Raw genomic sequence first — 11,201 nt, forward strand, 5'->3', positions numbered from 1 at the left:
CATCTGTCTGACCCTCCGGGGGTATGTTCAGAGGCAGACAATCTCATAGGCTGAGATTACCCACCCTTCCCCTGAGAAGCAGCTGGTGGATTTCAAACTGTGTCTTTAAGACTGCAGCACTGCTTCTTGCCACTAGGCCATTAGGGCTCCTTTCATGGAGAAATACTATTTAACTATGACATTGTACACTATTCTCCCCAAAGTCCTCTGTAACCATATAATTACTTCTTTTTTACTGACTGCCACTGAGTGTCATTTTTCACATCCCAGTTCTATAACAGCATATTGTTGTTGTTAAGGACTTGATCCAGCTCTTACAGTGACTCTATGTATGATCCTACACTATCATAACAATCTCTGCTATGTTTAAGCCGATTGTTGGAGTAACTATATCTGTCCACCTCAATAACAATTTTCTTCTCCATTTGAACAGCATAAGTTATAGCAGTCACTATTCAAATATGTCATTAGACAATGTAACTTCAAAAATATCTTGGTTTTAGAGACATCATGATTGGAAGGGTGGAGTGTAAGTGACAGAGAGGAAAACCCTTGATGAGACAGATTGACATAGAGACTGGAGCAATGGGCTCAGGTAGGTACAGCAGGGATGGTGAGGACAGTGCAGGATAGGGCAGGGTTCAGATCAGATGTTCATAGGATCACCATGACTCATTGTTGACTGGAGAGCACTTAACAACAACAATTTCTCCCACAGTCGATGACAGAATCTCACTACAATACCCATAATCAAATCATGGTAATATACAAGTGCTGTTCACATCTCAGTGTTTCATTTATTTATTAGAAATTGGTTTTGTCTATAAGTCTCTTCAAACAGCATTTGGATCATTTGTTTTCTAAAGGTTGAACAAACTAATTAGGAAACTTAGTAGCTTAGGTCTTTGGTAGTGGATGCTAATACAACCCTTGACATTTTACTTTCTCCCCATAAAAACTGGTATAGTAAAAATGTCTTTTTTGTTTTTGAAAGGGGGTTTCAAGTTTTAGTTAATGTTTCCCCAGAAAGGCAATACTTTCATTCAAGTTTTCAAATTTGCTTGTCGCAAATTTTTGTAGCAAAGAAAATATCCTAAAGTGCTTTTAATTTTACAATACAGTTGTGGTGACTTTCTCATTTTTGTGTTGTTTATTTTTCTTTTTTTTTCTTTCTTGTTTTATACTGTCAAATCAGATCTGACTGGTAAAGGAGGAGATTGCTCAGCCTTCTCCAGCAGAGCATCTGGTAGATTCGAACCACATGCCTTCAGAGTTGCAGTGCAGATTCTTGCCTCTAGGCCACTAGAGCTCCCTTCCCCTATTGTTTTGTTTTGTGTGGGGTTTTTTGTTTGTTTGTTTGTTTTTAGTAAACTTCTTGGCTATCCTCTCTGAATTTTCTTGTCCATCTTCACTTCATTCTCTTTCAGTTATTCTTCTATTGTAGAATGACTTCTTTCTCCAAATGCAGTAGATAATTTACAAAAATTATGTTTCAAAATGTTTTTATATGCTTGATATGTATGGATGCACATAGAGACGATTAGAGATATATAATACAACACTTAAATATACATTAAATCTGCAGAAAGTATGTAGCAGGAAAAATGGGGATCCTAGCAAATCTCAGAAAATTGGACCATAATTACTTCTTATACAGATTGATAATTTTTAATGGAAGTACTCTACTAGTTCACTTACTCTTATCACAATTATAAGGTTGGACAATTAATAATGACGATTGAAGAGTTATGGTGTTGACAAAGAGTATGGATATTCCATGGACTGCCAAAAGAACAAACAAGTCTATCTTGGAGAAAATGCAAGTAGGGTGCTCCTAAGAGGAAACTTTATTTCACACACTTTGGGCATGTTGTTAAAAGAGGCAGGTCCTTGGGAAACAACATCAGGTTTGGAAAGGAGGAGGGTCAGCAAAGGACACAGAGGACTCTAAACAAGTTGACGTGACACAGTGACTGTAAGAATGGGCTCTAGTGTATCAGAGATGAAAAAGATGGCACGGGATAGGGCAAGGTTCAGGTCCATTTTTCATAGGGTTGCTATGAGTCATGGTTGACTTGAGGGCATCTAATAACAATAAACTACATGCATTTTAAAAGTTCATGACTCTTTTATTTACACTTTGAGTGATAAACCTATTTGCATTGCCTAACACTTTCTTTAGGGCTATCTGCATTTCTTTGTTTCTTAGACTGTAAACAATGGGGTTAAGCAGGGGTGTCAGGACTGTATAGGTGACTGCCATCAACATATCTTGACGAAATGAGTCATTATTCTTGGGCCTCAAATAGACAAAAGAAGCAAATCCATAGTGTATAGACACTACAGTGAGGTGGGATGAGCAAGTTGAAAAGGCTTTATACCTCCCTTTTGCAGAGGGCATCTTTATAACTGTGGAAACAATGAACACATAGGAAATCATAATCAAAATAAAGCTGCCCACCAGCACAAAGGCAGTGAATGCAAGAAGAGCCATTTTGTGAAGGACAGTATAATCACAAGCAAGGGAGACCACAGGTGTGATGTCACAAAAGAAATGCTGGATGGTTTTAGAGCCACAAAAGGACAAGCTGAATATTATGCTTACGATGCACAGAGAAATCAGAATCCCAACCATAAAAGAGGCCATCATCTGCTGAAAGCAGATTTTCCGGGTCATCAGAATGGGATAGTGCAGTGGATTATGGATGGCTGTGTAGCGGTCATAAGACATGGCAGCTAAGATAAAACAGTTATTAGCTCCCAATCCGAAGAAGAAGAACATCTGTGTGGCACACTCAGGGAAAGAAATTGTCTTGGTCTCTGATAACAGGTCTGCCAGCATACGAGGAATGATGACCATAGTAGTACAGGTTTCTGAAAAGGACAGGCCACAGAGGAAAAAGTACATGGGAGTATGAAGGTTGTGGCTGAGCTTAATGGCCACCATTATGGACACATTTGCTGCTAGAATAGTCATATGGGAGAAGAAAATCACCACAAAGAGGAGATGTTGTAGCTCAGGGAAACTGGAAAATCCCCAGAGAAGGAACTGGGGCATTATTGTGTGGTTCTCCATCTTCCTGGTGGCCTTGGGTTTTCTTCCACAATTGCAAAGGTAGTTGAGGTCAAGGCTCTGAGAGGATTGTTAAAAGTCCCTTCTGTACTTAGTTCTATCACCTGGCCAAATATCAAGAGTTCCAAAGCAGGACAAAGACAACGCTTAATAAGAACAATTGAGATAAAAGATCTATGTGAATCCAATTAAATTCAAGGTCATGATTCTCAGGGATGAGGCGAAATTCTACATTCTAGTTCTAGATAGAAAAAGTCTGTATGGATTCTTGAGGTTTTACCTACCCCAACACTCCTTTCATTCACAGCTTAGATCTGCATGAAAGAGGAAAAATATGGGGGATAAAACTGCTTATGTCCTCATATATAGAACTTTATCACTAATTGTTATAAGAGCTCTGGTGGCCTAGTGGTAAGAAGCTGCTCTGCAATCCTGAACACCAGTGGTTTGAATCCACCAGCTGTTCTGTGGGAGAAAGATGGGCAATCACCTCCCGTGTGATTTACTGTCTCTAAAAACCTGCTGAAGGGTCAGCTATGGGTTGGTTCTGGCCTGATGGTACACAACAACAACTTCACTAGTTGTGAAACATGTTCATATATGGTCTAATGATAATCTGGAACACAGAAGGCCTAAACATTATTGGCTGAATCTATTAAGAATAATTCCTTGCTTTCTCCAATTTCTGGAGAAGGAAGGGAAACTCATAAAGATTTCTTAGAAAATAATACCTTAATAAATCTTCCCCAGAATGTAAAGGTTTTTAAAAACAATTCTGCCAATGAGTAGCTCTAATCAATGAATTTAGTATATTAAAATTTGTACTGATATACTAATCATGATGACAAATTAAGGCTTAAGAGTCCATAACTGTTTCTTAACCATGTATATCTTAGAGTCAACATGGTTACAGAAACACTATTTCAGATCAGGATGGTGTATATTCTTGTCAAGATAACTTGATCAATTCTTGTGCTGTAAACAAAAATATTAGGATATTTTCTAACTCACAGACTGGTTAAAAGGGGTTGTTTTGCAGCACAGTTCTGATAAAAATGAACTCAAATTCTAAAAGTCATTGTTTCAGGCCATATTTGCATTTCTGACCTTTAAATATCCAGTCTGTGTATGAGACAGCAACAGGAAAATGATGGAAGGATTTTCCAAGTCATTTGGGTTTCAGCTCAGGCACTTTTTGAGGCAAAAGGAAGGAAGGTAATGACGAGAAAGGGGAGTGAGATCAATAGCAATGAGAAAGACTGGAAAGTATTCTGTAGGGTCCACAGAGCTATAAGAACAAAAAGAAAATACACATTTAGTTGATGAGTTTCTGTATTCTTTATATGTTTAATTTCTGAATCCAAACTATAGAAGTAAATAAAAATAAACATTTTTTCAGTATTTAAAATGTATTGGAGAATATGCTTAGATATTTGTTAGAATTATCTCACTTAACTCTCCAACAACTGTATGAAGTTAAGTATTTTAATCCTTTAATTAGTAAGTTGAAAGTAAATGAAATTAGAATATAGAGGGGAGCTCTGGTGGCTAGGTGGTAAGGAATTGCACTGCCAATGCAAAGATACACTATTTGAATTCCCCAGCTTCTCTATTGGAGAAAGATGGTCAGTCTCCTCCCTTGCAATTAACTGCCTCTGAAAACTTGCTGAGGGTCAACTATAGGTCAGTTCCAACTCAACAGTGCCCAACAACAGATACAGAATATATAATTGGCTATCCACAGTGTATTATTAAATGAATATTGACTTAATGCTTGTTGTTTTTTGGCAATTTTAAGTATGAGAAATCCAAATATGATCTCTCCTATCTCAGATAAACAAAAAATGACAGAGAATTTGTTAAAGTTAAGCAAGAGTAAATGTATGGGTTGCTACTTTAGGTTGTATGGTCAGTAAAATTCCTTTGTAGAAGTGGAATTCAGTTGCAATTGAAATTCCACTATATAGCCAATTACATTGCTATTAAGTGGGAAAGCATCCCATGCACAGGCAACACAGGGTGTAAAAACCCTTAATGTGACTATTTTAACATTGTCAACAGCAAGCATCCAGAGCACTTCTCATGTAAATGTTTCAACTTTTTTTCTGATAATTTTTTTCTGAAAAAAACTAATATTCTTTCATGTTTTCAAGAAGGAAACTATTACTTAGAGAGTTAATTAATTCACAAACATGATAAAGTTGGTAAGAAAACGAGCTGGTGCTCATATCCAGGCACAGTGAGTTTCAAAATTACCTTCTTGACCACTAGATAAATCCATGTCTTTGCCTTCAAGTACATTAATGGCATCTTGGTCCAGGCATATATCCTACCACCAACCTCCTCTATATGATGAACGTCACATTCCTACTGTCAGCCTGGCATGGCAAACATTGTATGTTAAGAACCAGCAAAAAAGAAGACAGAAGATGTAACAAGATTAGGTGCAGTGTCTTCAGTAGGCTTAACCTACTAACAATTTGGGATGGCACAGAAACAGGTAGTATTCTGTTCTGTTGAACTAAGATCCCTATGAGTTGGAACTGACTCAATAGCATCTAACTGACTTAACATAGCCTAAAATACACCTTGATTTTCTGAGGCTTCAAATCAGAATTTACTGACACACTAATTCTTTAGCAGGGGACACATAAGAATTGTCTGGGAAGCCTTCATAGTGTTATTCATTCTTACACACAACCCAAGTTTCTGGTTGGCCATTTCTAGAGATGAATAGAACATTCCTTCAAAGAAAGGTGCATGGATAGGTTTAAAAATTCTCACTGTGGTTCTTTTATTTCCTGTTTTTCATCTATTTTCATGATAAACCCAGTATGACATTATTCTCATAACCACAAGACCTTTGAAGACCACCTGAGAAACAGAAACTGAGAATATTTGCTGGACAAGCCTTTTGTATTACATTCACTCTCCTTGATTTGTGCCTCTCATATAGATTGAAAGGGACAACACTGATTTCTATCCTTGAAACTCCTGTCAGAAGTTTGCTATTGCATCTTCCTTGGAGAGAGCTATTGCAACATGAATGCCTACTTTCTTTGAGAAATTAGGGAAAGTATAGGAATTTCTGGCCGCTTCTGGATTTTAGGTTATCCTATAGACCTCTTGTTACTTCCTAAAGAAGAAGTCTTGACAATGAATTTGACCTACTTCCCAAGATGATACCAAAAGCATGGCCAGACTGGATAGAGTTGAGTCCATTATGTTAGTTATCTTTTCTCTCTTGAATGATAAAAACATTTTTCTAGAAGCTAATCTTAATTCCTGGTTAAGGAACAATGTTCTAAGGTAGAAAATGGGTCACTATTTATCACCAAGTCTTTGGAAAGTACTTTATTCCAACCCAATCAGCATAAAAGTCAGGGTTGATGCAGCTTTTCTTTGTTGTCATATTTATAAATCACAACTGCCTGACTACAAAATCAAGTGGTCAACCTGGACAAAGTGGGGGAAGAAGTTGGGAGAGAGAGAGAGATACACAATGACCAAAATTCTTAAGCTTTATTCTGACCATTTTAAAGTGAAATTTGAAGCCTACAAATTTATTATTGGGTTATAGCTGAAACTGGAAATTTTATAAGGAGTTTATACTCTTCTATACTACTTTTATTCTTGTTCTTATTCAGTTTATTGACACACAACAGTACACAATTAGGCTTAAGATTATTATTGTTGTTAGGTATCATCAAGTTGGTTTGGACCCATAGTGAACCTGTATGAATGAACAGGATTGCTCTAAGAGAATTTCTTAAAGTATAATCCTTATTCGAGTAGATCATCATGTCTTCTACCCTGAAGCCATTAGTGGGTTCAAACTGCCTATATTTTGATCAGCAGTCAAGCATTTAAACCTTGTACCAGGAGGCCTTCTCAGAATTGAGATTACACTCAGAGTAGCAGTGGAGTCACTGTGTGGTTGGTTAAGGAAGGACTGAGTGGTCAGGGGCCAGGGTTCTAATTACAATGTTTCGTCTATTATGTTGTTCAGTGCTGTCGAGTCCAGTATGAATCTTAGTGATCCTATGAACAACAAATCTGAACCCTGTCCTATTGGTATATGTAAATAAATAATCTCATATTGCATTTCATAGTAATTTTTCATCATCTTTAAACAAATATAAATGTATCTGTTGGAATGGTTGTTATGGCTGTGCATATAGACCTAACATATAGTACTCCACACTTGCTCTGTCCTTTTTCATTTGCCAAAACATATATTAGACCTTTGGCAACTCTTCCTTAAAAAATGTTCAATTACCTTTGCTTCTAATAAATTACCTGTAACAGCATTACCACAGCTTGTAACTGGTCTTTCCAGGCAAACCCCTCTCCCTTCACTTGGGTTTGCTGTGGCTTTGTGATAATATTTTCTGTCTCAGATTTTCTAAGCTTCCCTTGCTTTCATCTATGTGCCAGCTATACAAGGTACAGGGAATCAAAACTGGGTTTTATCCTCAGTACAATTGTTGGCTTAGTTTCATCAGTACAATTCTTATTTGTAATGACGACATTACAATGGCTAAGGTGCAATGTTCATAGTAAGTGGAAATATAAAATAGAATCCTCACCTTATGCCAATGGAGAGTCACCTTCTAGTTTTTAAAAATCATGAAAAAAATGAAGCTGTAGGTGCAAGGTGTTGTCTCACCACCCACATGAAGTTTCCTGCTATTCTAACAATGTAAATTATGGATCAGTTTTCAAGCCACTTGTGTCCTTTACATGACAGATATGTCTGCCTTATACCTGAAATTATGAAGTCTCTTATGGAATAGAGGGTATTGTCTCTCCAACCTATATGGTTAGAGCTCATTACCTTCTGGATTACAATAAGAGTTTTGAGGCCCATGGGACTATTAGCCCTTGACATTACTTAGTTTCTCACTTTCCATTAACTATTTGGAAGATTCTTTTCTGAAAAATTTAGTAACACTGATGGTGTCAATATTGTTGTTGCTGTTGTTGTTATGTGCTGTCAAGTCACCTGCAACTCATAATGATCCTATGTACAGACGCTCTGAACTCTGTCCTGTCCTGAGCAAGTCTCACTCATCCCAACACACCAACCCCCATGGTTTCAGTTACTTTATCAATCCATCTCATTTGGGGTCTTCCTCCCCTGCACTGTCCCTCCACCCTTCTGAGCATGATGTCCCTCTCCAAGGACCAGTCCTTTCTGGCCACATGCCCAAAGTATGTGAGACAGAGCTTCAAACTCCTAACCTCCAAGGAGAAACTTGGTTTCACAGGACAGATCTGTTTGTTTTCTTAGTCATCCATGATATGTTCAAGACTCTTCTCCAGCACCACAACTCAAAGGCATTGATTCTTCTGTCATCCTTAGTAATTTTTCAGCTCTCTGATGTATAGTAAGTAATTGCAAAGACCATGACCTAATATTGATTTTTATTCTAGCATGCCTTCATAATTTTTAGTAGAGTTTCTCTTTTACTCTTCTGAGCAAGACATTTGTCTTCAGCTAGTTAAAGGACATTTTGGAATATGAATGTTTCCCTCATGCATGCTTTACTTTCTCCTTAGTGCCATTAAAACCCCCCCACCACTTTCAAAAATTACTAAGTCTCACAGGTCTCTTACTCTATACCAAGCTATAGATAGAGCCTAAACTGGTTAGATATGTTGTTGTTAGGTGCTGTCAAGTTGAGTATGACTCATAGTGATGCTATGAACAAAAGATTTGAACCCTGTTCTATACTACTCCATTCTCACACTTCCTGACACACAAGAGCCCATAGTGGAGTCATTGCATCAATTCACTTGGCCAAGGATTTTCCTTTCCTTTCTTTTTTATGCTAAGTCTTGTTTTACATATGAGTTAACTCAGCAGAGAGTCAGGCTGGACACAGAGGTTGAATTAAGGATATTAGGTGATAAAATATTGACTTGGAATTTTTTTAAATTAAATACTTCATGCCATTTTGCTTGCTTATTTGTTATCCCCCCATAAATAAAAATATGTGATGTATTTAATTCAGAGAAAAGGTAAAAAATAATGATCTTTAATTACAGTTAAATATTATTTTAAAATCACACTAGTAACTTTAAATTTTTATCACAATACTGGAGGCTCAACATAAGAATTAATTTGGGACAGCTGGCTCTACTTTGCATCTGAGGAGAGGCTCACAGCGCTCGGTGCCCGGCCCAGCTTCTTTCAGGATGTCTACTGTTCATTAATTCTGTGCAAGCTCAGCTTGGAGTGTGATCACGCCACATCCCCCAAGTGCATACAGGTCAGTCAAGGCTTACACCGTCTTTGATGTGGAACAGGATGCTTTGAACACTGAAACAGCTAACAAGACCAACGGTGTGGATGTGGTCACCATCGTCAACATTTTGACCGATGAAAGTCTGCTATTAGGGACCTCTCCAGGGTACTGAGGAGCAATGGTGTCACTCTGGAAACTAAGTTGCGTCTGATACAGGCTATGGTCTCTGCAATCACTTGTTATGCATCAGAGAGTTGGACAATGACTAGGGAGGATAGAAGGAAAATCGATGCCTTTGAGCTGTGGTGCTGGAGAAGAGTATTGAATGTACCATGGACTGCTAAGAAAACAAACAGATTCATCCTGGAGAGGGTTAAATCTGGCTGCTCCTTGGAGGCAAGGATTCTGGGGATTTGTCTGACATACTTTGGACATGTTGTAAGGAGGGACAAGTCCTTGGAGAGGTACATCATGCTTGGGAGGGGGGAGGGACGGCGTAAGAGGGGAAGACCCTCTATGAGGTGGATTGATTCAGTGACTGGGGTAATTGGGACGGGTGTGTCAGAGGCAGTGAGATTGGCACAGGACAGAGGAGAGTTTAGGGCTATTGTAAATAGGGTCACTATGAGTCCCAAGCGACTTGATGGCACATAACAACAACAGCAGCAATTAACAGAGGCTGGTCCTACCACAAAAAGGCCAAAAAGGAACTTGCATCAGCACTGAAGTCAGCCTTATCTGGCCACCTGGAGACAGTGATTTTGGGCTTTTTGAAAACACCTGTTCAGTATGACGCCTCTAAGCTGAAAGCCTCCAGGAAGAGGCTGGGGACGGATGAGGACTCCCTCATTGAGATCATCTGCTCCAGGACCAACCAGGAGCTGCAGGAAATCAACAGAGTCTACAAGGAAATGTACAAGACCTACTTGGAGAAGGACATTATTTTGGACATACCTGGGGACTTCTGCAAGCTGATGGTTGCCCTTGCCAAGGGCAGAAGAGCAGAGGATGGCTCCATCATTGACTATGAGCAGATTGACCAGGATGCCCAGGAGCTGTATGATGCTGGCGTGAAGAAGGAAACTGATGAGCCCAAGTGGATCAGCATCATGACAGAGCACAGAGTGTGCCACCTGCAGAAAGTGTTTGAAAGGTACAAGAGCTGCAGTCCTTATGACATGCTGGAGAGCTTCAAGAAGTCAAAGGAGACTTGGAAAATGCTTTCCTGAACCTGGTCCAGCGTATCCAGAACAAGCCCCTGTACTTTGCTGACCAACTGTCTGACTCCATGAAGGGCAAGGGAACTCGCGACAAGATCCTGATTAGGATCATGGTTTCCTGCAGTGAAGTGGACATGAAAATTAGATCTGAATTCAAGAGAAAGTATGGCAAGTCCCTGGACCACTTCATGCAGCAAGACCCCAGGGTGACGACCAGAAAACCCTGCTGTACCTGTGCGATGGAGATGACTGAAGCCCAAGGCCCGTGAGCCTCGAGAGATGGTTCCAGCTTCCAGCTAACAGTTCTAGAAAATCAGCTTGCGACTAAAAATCTCCATGCCCACCCCACTGGGAATGGTGTCAGCATCGCCCCCACCTTTCCCCTTATTTTAGCGCACTACCTAATGCCTGGCTTTTCTGGCAACTCTCAGTTTAGCTAAAGAAATGAACATTCCAAAGATTTGGGAGTGAATTCTATGATGTGAAACACTTTGCTCTCTTGTGTACTGTGTCAAAACCAGAGAAATAAACAATTATGTTAGAAACAACCAAAAAAAAAAAAAAAACCGAAAAGAATTAATTCGGGTTACAGAGCTCAGATGATGAGAATCCAGAAAGAAGACAGAGATAATGTTAACAGGGCAAGCCTCCCGCGGG

General features: G+C 39.1%; 1 protein-coding gene and 1 pseudogene across 1 annotated transcript; one reads left to right on the forward strand and one right to left on the reverse strand.

Annotated features, from left to right (window-relative positions):
- Nucleotides 1-2,110: 2,110 nt before the first annotated feature.
- LOC102847299 (olfactory receptor 10T2-like) lies at nucleotides 2,111-5,354 on the reverse strand. Its single transcript, XM_006885610.1, has 3 exons — nucleotides 5,330-5,354; nucleotides 3,178-3,219; nucleotides 2,111-2,964 (listed from the first exon to the last, which is right to left on the reverse strand). Exons 1-3 carry the CDS (start codon nucleotides 5,352-5,354, stop codon nucleotides 2,111-2,113), a joined length of 921 nt encoding a protein of 306 aa, XP_006885672.1.
- Nucleotides 5,355-9,262: 3,908 nt separating this feature from the next.
- On the forward strand, nucleotides 9,263-10,797 carry LOC102860878 (annotated as a pseudogene).
- The last annotated feature ends 404 nt before the right edge of the window (nucleotides 10,798-11,201 follow it).

This window comes from Elephantulus edwardii, unplaced genomic scaffold (genome assembly GCF_000299155.1).
Source record: "Elephantulus edwardii isolate Elephantulus edwardi_28Jun2011 unplaced genomic scaffold, EleEdw1.0 scaffold00044, whole genome shotgun sequence".
Lineage (NCBI taxonomy): Eukaryota > Metazoa > Chordata > Mammalia > Macroscelidea > Macroscelididae > Elephantulus > Elephantulus edwardii.